The following is a 13789-nucleotide window of genomic DNA, read 5'->3' on the forward strand; positions in this document are numbered from 1 at the left end:
GTAAACATTGGGATTTTTAATGTCTTACAAATGTTGTACAACTTTTAGACTGTTGTACGAGAGAAATGCCGAAAATTGATTACGGGGAAAAGTGCCGACACTTAACTTTTGTTTTCGAGATAAACTTGAAGTAGAATGGGGTGTTTTTTATATTTTAACAAAATTAAATAACAAACTATGAACTTTGATCCTGATTGTGGGGGAGAAGACGACCCTTCGGCTGGATGGTTTGGCCTTTGCACAGCAAAGGGCCACCATCTATTTGGCCACCATGCGGATTTTGTCCTTCAGCAGGTTCCGCAGCTCGGTGACCATTAGCTCGTGCGAGTCCTTGAATGTGGCCGAAACATCGCCAATTAGTGTTGCTTCCACCTCGGGCTTCAGCGACATGTCCGCCATGAAGGAGCTAAGATCACGTGGCAGAACCGGCGCTTTCCAGGTCCCTAAATGTCGATTGTGAATGTGGAATTAGTTCAATTTGAGCGCATAATCTATGTTTGAATCACTTACGTATGGCTGCATCACAGGCCTCTAGTTTATGTTTAAGCTGACGCATCAGCTCCTGTACCATCTGACTGCGCTCCTTCTCGCTGACGGGCTGCGGTGTGTCCTGAGTTTTGTTATCCCCCTGCTTCTTCTTGACCTTGGTCTTTGAGCTGACCTGCAGCTTGTCGTTAAGCACGGACAGCAGGAAGGCATAGAGTGAGAGCATCTTAAGGGGGGACAAAGAAATTTCTCATCACAATTCGATTTAGATTTGTGGTAAAGAGAACTCACCTCCAGACTGGCAGCAACTTTCTGCTGCTGATACCGTCGCCTCCACAGACCATCCTTGTTATTCCATTCGTTGCTCTCTTCGATTGTCCGGACACACAGCTCCATCACGGCAATCACATTGTCGCCCACCTTCTTGCAATGCGCCGCCAATGATGCCGCCCCGCTGTGCAGGTCGAGCACCAGTTGAGCCAGGTCGTCAAAGAAACGCTCGTACGGCAGTTCCAGCAGCAAATGCAGCCGCGTGGGCAGCAAATTGACTAGAAATTGTTGCGGCAACGGTTTGTAGTTCATCAGCCTCAAACGCTGATACAGTCCCGTCCAGGAATCACGCAACAGCTCCAGGGTCGAGGTTGCACTTTCCACAGCCGGCGCGGGTGTTTCTTCCTTTGAACCATCGCTCAGGGATGGCTTAGTGATGGGCGGCGGATGATACAAGTCGATAAATGTGGCATACAAACGGAGCATCAGCGAGCGAAGCTGCAGCACTTCAATCTCCTGGTCAAAGGAATCCTTGCGCTCGGCATCCGCATCGACCTGGTGCAGGGGATCCCAGCGAATGATGGCATCCAGATCCCGATTGTCGCTCAACTCATGCCAGGCAATGCGATCCTCGGCCGGTTCAATGCTCATCACCGTATAGGTGGACAGATTCTGATGGACATTGGCATAACAGCTAACCAGATCGCAGATCTGAGCCTCCAACGAACAGGTCACATACTGCAAACTGTTTGTTAGCCGCTCCTTGAAGTTCAAGAACTCTTCCATCTTGGAGAACGTGCAGAAGCGATAGGTCAATGCGATGTACTCTAATCGCTCCTTGTAGCTGTTGGTGAAGAACTTCATTGTTGTATCATAGCTATTCCTAGCGCCAGAGAAGCGTCCGCACAACGGCAGCAGCTGGCAATGCACATAGCCCATCGAATCAAGCTGAATCTGCTTAATGTCCAAATACTCGTACATCTCCTGGGCCCCCAACAGGCAGCCGAACATGTGATAGATCTTCAGGCTCAACAGCTTGACGTGGAAATTGCTGGTGCTGTTCCGCAGCACATACTGCAGCAGGCAAAGTGCCTCGAACAGGTAATCCGACTTGTTCTCCCGTAAACTGATGTCGTACATCACATTCGCCGCTAGCAGAGCGTACGGATCCGATGGTCCCATCTCGGTGGAAAGCAGCTTGTTGCCAAACGTGCTCCTGCCGTGCTCATAGTGGAGCTTCAGGGCCGTATAGAAGGCCAGCAAATGGTCAATTGGCAGATCGATGTGGGCACCACACATCCTCGAGATTTGCAATGCACAAATGTGCTTCTGCATCTGTTCCTTCTGCAAAGGTTGATTCGAATTAGTGGCATTCGATGTGGGCATGATTAATCACTTACATTCATCGGCAATGACGTGGAGCTGACGCCACTCTCCAGCAGCAATTTGTTGGCTAGCGCCTGGCGCTGCTTCATACTAACCGATGGCAAAAACAGGGCAATATCATGGGTACAGCAGGATTTGTCGGCAAACAGGGAGAAGTACTCGACGACCAGCTCGTCAAAGTCACCGATGAGCTGGTCGGCCGGCAGCTGATGGGCACGCATACGTTGGTGGAGCTCCAGGCGGGCCAGATATGGGCCGCGCTTCTTCCGCTCCGAGGAATCAATAATGCCCTGCAGAAACTCCTGGCAGGCGGATAGAGAGAACTTCTTCTCTTCGGTAGCGCCCTCTGTGATTGGAAGTTTAAGTATCTCGAAACAGCTTTGGATGTATTCCTTGTAGTAGTCCCAGCGATCCCGACTAGAAAAGACCACAGTTAATTGAAGATCTCTCCAGGATTATGGGTATATCCAATGGTATCTCACTCTGCGTCCAGTAGCTGTTGCAGCAGCTCATTCAGCTCCCGCCAGTTGCCCAGAACTTTGAGCAGCTCAAACTTCATGCTAACCGGAGCGCCCGGATAGAGTTTGGCACACAGCTCGCCCGTGAGGAATTCCCAGGCCTCCTGGAACTTCTTCTGCAGCTTTAGGATGTGCAGATAGAGAAAGGCCTCCTGCTCCGACTCCAGTTTTCCCTCCCTGATGTGCTTCTCGACCATGCGCTGTGCCAGACCCAGATAGATTTTTCGTTTCTCTGGCACTGCCGATTCGGGGCCGCGTATACCCTGGAACACCACACTGATCACCGACCAAAAGTAATAGGCATTCTTCGGCTGGGCCTTGTACAGCTGCAGGGCCACCGCCTGCTGGGCCTTGTAGTCCTCGACGCGCACATACGAGATGAAGAGATGGGCCAGCAGCTCCTCGTTGCCAGGATTCTTCTTCACCGCGTGCTGGTACAGCTCCACAATTTTGTTCACTGCAATGAGGAGGACGGAATATAATTAGCCACGCACAGGTACACAAATGCTATGTACAGAACGTTGGCACACACATTCCTCTGTTGCCATCGTCAGACTAAGCGAAGGCGATTTTAATTAGCCGGGCGCGTGCCAAGAAATGTGTAAAAATATGATTTGTGAGCACTTTTTGTGTGCGTTTCTGTGGTACGTTGGAACTGGGAGAGCACAGGCGGATGACCAGAAAATGTTGCAAACATTTAAATGAGAGTCGTCTGGATATTTTGACACCCTACACAAATGGGAATTGGATCTATGTTGACCTAGTTTCAGAATTAATGAGCATTCTCCGTTCTGTTGTCCACGGATAATCCGCCCATCAATCCAACAATATCCACAACACTATATGCTATACGTACATTGCTCCATTTCGCGGTAACAGAACGAGAGAACTTGGAGCGTAGAATCGTCCGTGGGTTTATCTTCGGCCACTGCCTGTAGGCAGCCGTGGCTCTCTTCGTATCGTCCCAGGCGGAGCAGTGCCAGGCCCTTCAGAGCACGTGCACAGAGCATACTGGGATGCTTGCGTAGCAGCTTCTCGGATTCCTGCAGGGCCTTGCGGTTGTTACCCACCTCCAGATTATCTACGAGTGGGGGTTTTATTAATTATTTATAATAGATTAACCTTGCACTCGATTGCATTCTGGTACTCACCATAGATTGGGCGCAATCTACGCTCGAATAAGGCCGTATCCATGCCCTGATGCGCCATGATAGCCTTCTAATTCTTTCTCACTATTATGCTGCTGCTGTTAACCTAATTATAACGTGCTACATGCACCTCTCGCACGCCGCCACACGCTTTTGACCGCCTTGAAATGATTTGCCTAAAATTTGCCGCACGCTATTGTTGTTGCTGTTGTTCTCTTCTGGCAAGTGTTCTACTGTTTTGGCTATTGCATTGCGGGCGTATAACGATTATGCTTAAAGCTCACTTAATAAACTGTTAAACTTCATACGTTTAACTTGAAGAAACTAAATAATTTGGATTCAAAATTAAAAAAAAAAACCATCCACTGCATTCGTAGAGAGGAGGAGAGGGGTAACCGAGCGGACCTTTGGTATTTTTGTGGTATTTTTAAAATGGGAACACGGCCGCAGTAATGGTACTCCTGTAGAAAATTTGAATTTTCTTTCTAAAGTTCTGTTAAGCTAAATTGGAGAAGTAAACATTTTCCCAAAATGTCACACTCAATCAATTGTAAATACATGTGCGCCTAGATCAGGTTTCAATGCAATGTCGAATGACATTTCCATACCACTCTGTTAGTTGTACATCTACACTGAGTACCGGAGGACCCCTATGGTGTCGCTCTGGCCAAACAGCTGACTGCTAGATATGACACGATGTGGACTCACGAGCAGCGACTTGCGAGTGAATAATGAATTAACGGAAACAGTTTTCACTTTTATTTAAGTGCTAATTTGATAACTCAAGCCACAAGTATCCACAAAACACCTGACAAACCTGTGATAAGTGCATTATAAATTGTTCTAAAATACGTGACTCACGCACATGCCACGCACTCGCCGAGCAGGCCATCACTACTTGCTGCCCCCTGTTCGCCAGGCGAAAACACGTAGAAAAATAAAATGCAGAGTTTAGCAAAATAATCGCCGCACGGGGACAAAACCAAATTAATTTCAAGTATTAAACTGCAAATTAAGCAGTCTCCTCCCTAGTGTAATAGTTTTATTTAACTCTTTTGTCGTTTGTCGCTCGGTTTCGGTTCGGTTCACTGTATGTCCATTTTTGGTGAATAATTTTGCCAAAACCTTCGCAACTCACGGGAGACGCAATGAGAAATGAGATTTAACTGGTTAAGCGAGTACTTGGCCGAAATCAGAAGCAACATCGATTCAAGTATTAACCACGAATCGTCTCCCTGGAGGCAATTGCAGCTGCAGCAGCTCACCCCGCAAGCCATCTACTGCCGCATCAAGTCCACGTCTGCCGAAGCACTGGAGCACGTAGTGATTGCATGTGTGGTATACTTGCTAGTATGCCTTGGCCTATACAAGCTCACCTTCTGGCTCTCCGCCCCGGCAACGATGACCAACAACAATCGTCTTGGAGCTGGCGCACATGGAGCGGATCGGGAGAGGGAGAGGGAGGCGGGCAGTCTCAGGCAGATGCTGCAGTCTGGCCTTCGGTTGCGTAGCGTTCACCTGCCCAAGTCAGCGCAAATGGATCGGGTCCTACTGGTCACCGCCCATCCGGATGACGAGTGTATGTTCTTTGGCCCATTGATCTACTCGCTGACGCAACGCGACAACTGCCAGGTGTACATATTGTGCCTGTCCAATGGTGAGCATAGTTTGGCGGATTGCGAGCGCAATATCCGTAAGAGTGCAGAGATTTATGATCCATCTAAATCAATACATAGGCAACTACGAGCAACAGGCCAAGCTGAGGCGCGAGGAACTGTGGCGGGCCTGCATAAAACTGGGCATTCCCGAGTCGAACATTGTCTTGATGAATGCCACCAACTTGCCGGACGATCCCAATGTCGAATGGCGCCCGGATGCGGTGGCCAGCCTGATACTCCATACCGTTGAGAGTCTCGACATACAGGCGATATTCACGTTCGATCGCGATGGCGTCAGCTCCCATCCCAATCACTGTGCGGTGTACTATGCGGCGGCGTCACTCTGTTTGGCCAACCTATTGCCCAAAGGTAAGAGAGTGAGTCACGCACGCGGGCACTCAAACAATAGGGGCATGTTAATTGCTATGCTAATTGTATAGCCCATCTATTTATAGCCCTTCATTATATATATGTACATATGTATTATAAATAACGACATTTTTTATGTGTATACCATATGCAGATTGCAAGTTTTATACCTTGGACTCGATCAATTTGGTGCGAAAATACTTATCCATCTTCGACTTGCTATGCACATGCTTCATGTCAACGCATTGGTATGACAAAAATGGTAATATATCTACATATAGTGCACTATCTAATCTTTCATTTGTGTTTTTTCAGGTGCATTCTCAGTTGGAAAGAGGCTGCGGTTGTGCGGAGTGCCATGCTGGAGCATCAGTCACAAATGAAATGGTTCCGCTGGCTATATATCTACACATCGCGTTATATGTTCATCAATTCAATGCGCCAAATAAATCTCTCGGATGTCGAACTGGAAATGCAAATACATGACAACTAGTTTCAAAGTTAAATGAATTGTGGAGAAGGAGGAAGCGGAGTAGGAGGAAATGGAGCAAACACCAAAAGACAAAACTACCTTCATGATGGAGTTTTTTGTTTGTTTACAGACAGACACTGACGATTCTACCTAGTATAGCCAAACAAAAAGAAAAACTCGACTGTAGTTCACAATAACCCAGGGAACAAAAGGAACAACCACTCACAGCTAGAGTTTATAGGAAACCGAAACCGAAACCGAAACCGAAACCACAAGCAAAAACATAAACATAAACAGTCCATTAATTACGAGTAGTCATCTCAGACACAAAATGGCATATCTTTATATCTGCATATTGATTAGTTAGCTCTAATTCTTGATTATATCAACCATTACCATTATTATTTATACTCAACTCCAAGCAAAGTTCCAAAGTGTGCGATGTAGTCAAATGCTTATAAAAACCAACTAAAACTACGCATTATTATAATTGTTATTAGTTTATCTTAAATATTGATTATTAATTATGGATTCCTTCCTTAGCGCATACATGCATATATACTCGTGGTACACACACACACACACACAAACACACATTTCTAGTGAGCAAAATACACACATTTTCTGTTCTTGTAAAATTGTAAAATAGTTTGTTGTAAGCAGCGAAGTACAATAATTTTTATAAATATATATATACGATATATGTGAATGTATAAAATCTACTTATGAGCCACAATGAGCGAGAGAGCCAGAGCGTTAATAGAAAATAGTTCATAGACATGCTGTTATAAAAAAAACTCATATTTTATGGAATGATTTTCAAGAGTGCACCTTTTAAATGAAATGTTTTATGGGCAAACGCAGAAACTTAGTAAAATGCGAAGCGATTTTTGTTGCAAATTTCAAAACCTTTTTGTTTTATTTCCACCACCCGTTCAAATCCCTCTGGAAGCCCAATTTAAGAACTGTACTGAATTTTATTTGGAATTTTACTACTGTGTCTTGTGCACAAGAACTGATTTGTGTTGTGTCTTCTAATCGACTTGTTATACTTTTCGTCTTCTCAATGTCCTTGGGCCGGTATCGGCCTTCGAGCAATTGACTATAATTTTCTTAATGCCCGTGTTCGACTCGTGCTGGGCTTCCTGGAAGGCTGCGTCCACTTTGGTAATGTGATATGTTTTTCCAATTAATTTGCGCATTGGCGCCAGTCTCGATGCCATCAGCTGCAAGGCTATGGGGTACCTGCCGAAGGATATCAGTTATTATAGAATGCATTACTCGCATGATTTACCCACATATTGGCGCATCGAAAGCTGGGCCTCATTTTGATGTTCTTCATGAGTAGATCGACGGTATTGAAGCTGGCCACCTCCGAGGCACATTCGGCCAGCACACAAATACCGCAGGGCTTGAGGGCCATTATGGAGAGGTTCATGGTCTGGGCGGAGATGGCAAAGTTGATGACCACATTGGGCCAATCCCTGGCCTTGCAGTAGATGGCCTCCAGCTCCTCGCTGTACATTCCATTCGTGCCGTACAGCACGCAATTGAGGCCAAATTCGCGTGTGGCCATATGCTGTGTCGCTTCCATGTTGGTGGCGATCGTCACCTGCTTGGCACTGAGGGCTTTGGCCACCAGTCCCGCCGCTATTGTCGTGGGCCCCGATCCAATGATGAGCACATTGCTGATGGGCAATATTCCAGCCTTCAGGCAGGCGGCACAGGCCGAGGCAAGCGTCTGGATGAGACTGCCCTCCTCCATGGTGATGTTGTCGGGCAGTCGGTGGCAGAGATCAGCATGGTGGATCTGATGGGTGCCCAGGAAGCCCTTGTACCACAGGCGCTCACACATTTGGTATCGTCCCTCCTTGCAGAGGTCACAGGAGCCGCAGGTAATGGTCGCCTCACAAACCACACGATCGCCCAGCTGTAGATTCTGGACACGAGAGCCCACCTCCTCCACAAATCCCGTGGCCTCGTGCCCCAGCGTCAATTCCTTCATGTCCTCATTCCCGTTCTCATAGATGTGAATATCGGAGCCGCTGAGGGCTACCGAACCAACTCGAATGATGGTCTCTGAAATGGAGATGATCGTAAGTGACGTCGAAAATAGAGGGAGGAGGATCCACCACTTACCATACTCCTTGGGACAGGGCAATGGTATTTCCAACATCTCGATCTCATAGCGCCTTGGAACATGGATCATATATCCGGTTCGATCGTTACCGAGCTGAGTCTCGGCCTGGCAAGTGAAGTCCCTTGTGTTCCACCGCTGCCTCTGGGCCAGGGCCAGGGCCAGGGCAGGGACTGACTCCAGGGATAGCAACTTATTTCCTTCTGCCTTGGGGGGTAGACAGTTTCAATCGGAGTTAGGAGGGGGAGGAGAGGAATCTACACGGTATACGCACCTTTGCCGGACTTGTGTTTCTTGCCACTCTTCTTCTTCTTATTCTTGTCGCATTTCTTGCGGGGAAACCGGACTTTGGCGCAGTTTCCGGTGCACCAGTTCTTGGGGCATTCCTCGCCGTCGACGTAGCAGTCGGTGCGCAGCTCGTTGCGCGCCTTCTTGTCCTTGCCACGATTCAGGGGAAGTTTTTGGTCCAGGGCAGCGCACTTGCCGCCATCCTCCTTCTTGCCGCCCTTCTTCGCATAGCCACGCTGCCAGGTGAGCACGTCGCCGGCTGCCAGGCCGCAGAGCTGGGTCTTCGTCGGCTTGCCCCCATAGTGACGGCGCACGAGCGTCGAGTAGATCAAGTAGCGGGCGGGAGCTGCCGCGTGGCCCGAATAGTGGGACGCAGCCACTGCTGCCTGACACGTGTCGCCGATCCGGCACACGGGATCGTTCAGGCCGTCGATGCGGCATGGACTGGCGAACGTGGAGTACTTCTTCGAGCAGGGATCCTTCTTCTTATCGCCGCCCTTCTTGAACTTGGCGCAGGGATCCTTCTTCTTGCCGTCTCCCTTGCCACCTTTTTTGCCGCAAGGGTCCTTCTTCTTATCGTCCTTTTTGGCGCAGGGATCCTTCTTCTTATCGCCTTTTTTGGCGCACGGATCTTTTTTCTTATCTCCGCCCTTCTTGAACTTTGCGCAAGGATCCTTCTTCTTATCATCCTTTTTGCCGCAAGGGTCCTTCTTCTTATCGTCCTTTTTGGCGCAGGGATCCTTCTTCTTATCGTCTTTTTTGGCGCAAGGATCCTTTTTCTTATCTCCGCCTTTCTTGAACTTCGCGCAAGGGTCCTTCTTCTTATCATCCTTTTTGCCGCAAGGGTCCTTCTTCTTATCGTCCTTTTTGGCGCAGGGATCCTTCTTTTCTCCGGACTTGAACTTGGCGCACGGATCCTTCTTCTTCTTATCGTCCTTGCCTCCTTTTTTGCCGCAAGGGTCCTTCTTATCGTCCTTCTTGGCGCAGGGGTCCTTCTTTTCTCCGGACTTGAACTTGGCGCAGGGATCCTTCTTCTTCTTTTCGTCCTTGCCTCCCTTCTTGCCGCAAGGATCCTTCTTCTTATCGTCCTTCTTGCCGCAAGGATCCTTCTTCTTGTCGCCGCCCTTCTTGAACTTGGCACAAGGGTCCTTCTTCTTCTTGTCACCTTTGCCATCCTTTTTCGCACAGGGATCCTTTTTGGCATCCTTTTTGCCACCGCACGAAGACTTGCCACCACTGGCCCGGATCTCGGATGCACCCAAAGAGGCCTTCTTCTTGCGCGCTTTCTTGGGCCCCTTCTTGGGACGCTTGCACTTATCCTCCTTGCAGGGATCGCCCAGGGGACACGTCTTCTTGCACTTCTTCTTGGGCTTGATGACGCCATGCTTGCAGCCATCGCGCAGCATTGGACCCTGGAACTCCTCCTCGGGCTCCGCCATGGCCTGCATGGTCGGCTTCATGTGCTTCTGGGTTTGGCTGCGATTTAGAGCCGCGCGAGCCTTCGGCGATATCTGGGGCAGCTCCCGCTGCGGATTCAACGACCTGGCAATGGCGGACACAGTGGCCGCTGGATCCATCTGCTCGACGGCGGACAGCTCGCTCTGCAGCTCCGAGAGCCTGACGGCATACTGCTCCTTCAGACTGACCAACTCCTGGTCGGTCATCTCCGACAGCTGCTTGTCGCTGAGCTCCATAGGGTTGTTATCGTCCACTAGGTCTCCTTTGTGGAAGGCATTCTGATCGGCACACAGTCCGTTCTCCAAGGCGGCGCTGCACAGATTGGCCGCCAGGGAGGTGACGTCGTCGTTGAAGTCCGGCACCTGATCCTCGGTCATGCTCTCGAGATTCAGTTTCTCCACATCGATGTTGACAACGCCCGCGATTAGGGCATTGAATCGCAGGGGCACTGTTTGCTCGACCAGGCCAGGCGTGGCCAGCTCCACTCGGGTGTTCATGGACACCACTGGATTGTTGGGCACCAGCACTTGCTGACCCGTTTGCTTGCACTCGATGGCATCGTGCACATTGGTCATGTCCATCTCGAAGGACAGCTCCATGGAGGAGATGGCCAGCTCGTTCAGACGATCGCTCAGAGTCCTGGGCACGGAAATCTTCACCTCGTTCAAATCACATTCGGCGACGGCTTCTGGTTCTGGGGCCGGGGCTGGGGGCTGGGTCATCAGCTGACTGCTGCTGCTCCTGCCCTGGGGCTGTGCCGGTACCGGGTCATGTACTGGCAGGGTCTTAGGCAGGGGTTGTGGCGCCTGAGGTTGCTCCACCGGCGTCTGCCCCTGCGGCTGGTCTTGCTCCTCGCTCTGGATCTGCACCTTGGCCTGGGTATGGGCCTTTGCCTGATCCTGTGTCTGCACCTTGGGCTGTGTGGTCTTCGGTAGTTTCGCTGTTTTGGTCGCTGGTGCGGCAAGTGGCAGGCTCGATGTTGTCAGTATCGAACCTGTGGACGCGAGGGCTGCCGAAGAGCCCTCTTGGGCCATTGTGTCCTTGGCAATAGCATCGATATTGCTATCCTCCGCAGACGGGGGTATGGTGTATGACTTCCAAAATTCCACATCCCCGGCGCTGGATTGCGGCTGCTGCTGCTGCTGCTGCTCCTGCAGAGCCTGCTCCTCGGCCTCTTCTGCCGCTGCTGTGGCAGCTTTGAGTTCCCTCTGAACCTCGGTGTTTGCGTTTTGCATCATCTCATTGAAGTCGTCCACCATGCTGGAGGAGAAGGCCTCTATCTGGTTGGCATACTTGCGCAGGTGGTTGATGCTCTCCAGCGTGCTCTTCAGATCTTCGGCATTCATGCCGGCTATATCCAGTGGGACAATAACTATCTTCAGGTCCTTGCCATCCTTGGTCTCCGGCGTGATCAGTCCAATCGGTATGACGTTCTGCTTGGCGTTTCCCTCCGGTCCTTCCTGGGTCCCAGAGAAGCTGACACGCTTCCGCAGATTATTCACCCTTCCGTTCAGGGCAAACACATTGTTGCTCGTCTTCTGCGAGTACATCTGCACCCGCATGCTGTTGCTCATGGTCATAGCTTGGGGCGTGGCCCGCAGCCCAATACGCTTGAGTCTTCTGGCCCGCTCATTGAGAAGGAACCGCGGCCGCAACACCGGCGCGTGGTAGCTTATGCATCGGGATATCTGCAGGAGGTACGGCGACAGGCGTTTAGATGGACTGCTGGCTGACGGCTTTATCCAGCCAAGAATGCCAGACATATTGTTTTCTCAAAATCGAAACTAAATATAATTTATACTGCTACAGAAAATTTTGTGAATTTTAATTCTAAAAAAAATTTTTTTCCGTGTTGTCGGTTGAGTGTTCACAAGCCGAATGAGAATCAAGGCTCAATGACATACGTATGTTGTGTGAAGCCAAAAAGGATACATACTTTGCTCGACAAATTCAGCCTTTGGAAAGCCACCCACACGAAATCTAGCTAAAGACGAATACCCCTGTTCCTCTATGGCACATTCGTAGTCGAATGGTGCTCTAAAAATGTCCCATAAGCGAATGGGTACATTATCCACGGATTAGACAGACAGACACCCTTTGCCATAGGGTAAATGTGGGACAAATGTTACTCTAGAGACTAGAGGAAGGCTATCTTTGGTAAACGAGGCTTTTAATAAGTTTTTAGATCGATTGTTTCTATGTAAGCTTTATGATATCTCCAGAAAATGTATACGTTTAGATCTTTTAGTTCAGTTTGGTTATAATTATCGTCGCTGATAGGTAGAACTTCTATTCTCTCCTCCATGTGCACGACAGATTCCCTTCTAAGTATCGTGCGCTAGCGCTCCTCGGTTGTTTGGAAGGGAAATGGTTATATTGGTATGGGTTTGGCCACTTCTTGCAGTCTTTGCAAATATATTGATGGCCGCTACATCTGCACATACATGATAGTATCAAAGACTATAAAATACCACGAAAGACGGTGTATTTTGTTGTTGGAATTTGGGAACGACTCAGCTGTCCAAGGCAGCGAGACCGCGATCAAAGACGAAGCCTAGTAAAAGGAGAATTGAGGCCTTAAAAGAGCGAACATCTTGGCCTTGAATAGTCTTTGATAGTAGTCAGATCTCAACAGATCCTCTTTACACGATGTACGGAAAGACTGAGACATAATCTAGAAAACGCGAATCAATTGTGTTCCAAGAGCCCTTTATGATCGGAGACTACTTTCGGATCCCCCTAGATCTCAGCATGATTCCCAAATAACCACGGTTTGGACTTATACCCCACTTAAGTACATATCAGATCTTCCCAAAGAAGTTGTTATAAGCATTACTTTTGGTCTGATGCAAGTGTATATCTCATAGAACCGTTATCGGTGGGACTTACGCGTAATATTTGTGGCATCTTTACATACAGCGCCATTATCTTTTTGTCCGCATGAAACTGAATGAACCAAAAACTAAAATGATCCAAAAAAAAAAAAACTTAACGAATTTCGAATTTTAAATATTTGTTTGTTGTGCTGTGCTATCCGGAAACGTTGTGTTATGACTATGCCTAAAGTAGTTGAGAGACGTAAATATGACACAAATACGACGAGCTACTATTCGAGTTTTCTTTGGAAAAACCCAAAAATTTCAAATTTATAAACAAATAGAGTGGAAAGTGTATGATGTATGATTACATAATTAAAGAACGGCTGGGACGATTTGGCTTAAGTTTTTTTTCAGCTCTTGGTATTTGTCCGTAGAAGGTCTTTGCGAAAGAAAATTTTGGAAAAACCCAACCAGCATTGCCAAAAAATTGATTTTTTGATGTTGTTTTTGAAATTCTTTTCCGTAGTAGTCAAAGAGGCCATTGTCATAGTGGGAGATCGGTTCCAAACTCGAGATATTATCGACAAAACAATCAATGGATTAAACCTCATTTCTCACAGCGAAACGTGGCAAATCTCATTTAAAAAGTAGTTTCGAAAATAAACCTTTTGTTTTAGTCTCTTTAATCAATGACCAATCCAAAGCTCTCTTAAAGACATAGAGAGAGAGAGAGAGACATCTCTCGAAAATCATAGAACGGGGGGCCTCTAAATGCATATT

General features: G+C 48.3%; 3 protein-coding genes across 3 annotated transcripts; 1 reads left to right on the plus strand and 2 right to left on the minus strand.

Annotated features, from left to right (window-relative positions):
- Nucleotides 1–125: 125 nt before the first annotated feature.
- On the minus strand, nucleotides 126–4267 carry LOC6594412 (phagocyte signaling-impaired protein). The gene is made up of 7 exons (XM_002019640.2): nucleotides 3812–4267; nucleotides 3517–3741; nucleotides 2625–3117; nucleotides 2157–2559; nucleotides 778–2100; nucleotides 511–712; nucleotides 126–443 (listed from the first exon to the last, which is right to left on the minus strand). The coding sequence occupies exons 1-7, from the start codon at nucleotides 3867–3869 to the stop codon at nucleotides 259–261; spliced, it is 2889 nt and encodes a 962-aa protein (XP_002019676.1). The 5' UTR covers nucleotides 3870–4267; the 3' UTR covers nucleotides 126–258.
- A 376-nt stretch (nucleotides 4268–4643) lies between these two features.
- LOC6594413 (N-acetylglucosaminyl-phosphatidylinositol de-N-acetylase) lies at nucleotides 4644–7202 on the plus strand. The gene is made up of 4 exons (XM_002019641.2): nucleotides 4644–5465; nucleotides 5545–5835; nucleotides 5990–6083; nucleotides 6151–7202. Exons 1-4 carry the CDS (start codon nucleotides 4964–4966, stop codon nucleotides 6326–6328), a joined length of 1065 nt encoding a protein of 354 aa, XP_002019677.1. The 5' UTR covers nucleotides 4644–4963; the 3' UTR covers nucleotides 6329–7202.
- A 62-nt stretch (nucleotides 7203–7264) lies between these two features.
- On the minus strand, nucleotides 7265–13144 carry LOC6594414. Its single transcript, XM_026994513.1, has 5 exons — nucleotides 13080–13144; nucleotides 8708–11878; nucleotides 8447–8651; nucleotides 7606–8386; nucleotides 7265–7552 (listed from the first exon to the last, which is right to left on the minus strand). Exons 1-5 carry the CDS (start codon nucleotides 13113–13115, stop codon nucleotides 7354–7356), a joined length of 4392 nt encoding a protein of 1463 aa, XP_026850314.1. The 5' UTR covers nucleotides 13116–13144; the 3' UTR covers nucleotides 7265–7353.
- Nucleotides 13145–13789: the final 645 nt, after the last annotated feature.

This window comes from Drosophila persimilis, unplaced genomic scaffold (genome assembly GCF_003286085.1).
Source record: "Drosophila persimilis strain 14011-0111.01,24,50 unplaced genomic scaffold, DperRS2 tig00003933-arrow-pilon, whole genome shotgun sequence".
Classification (NCBI taxonomy): Eukaryota; Metazoa; Arthropoda; class Insecta; order Diptera; family Drosophilidae; genus Drosophila; species Drosophila persimilis.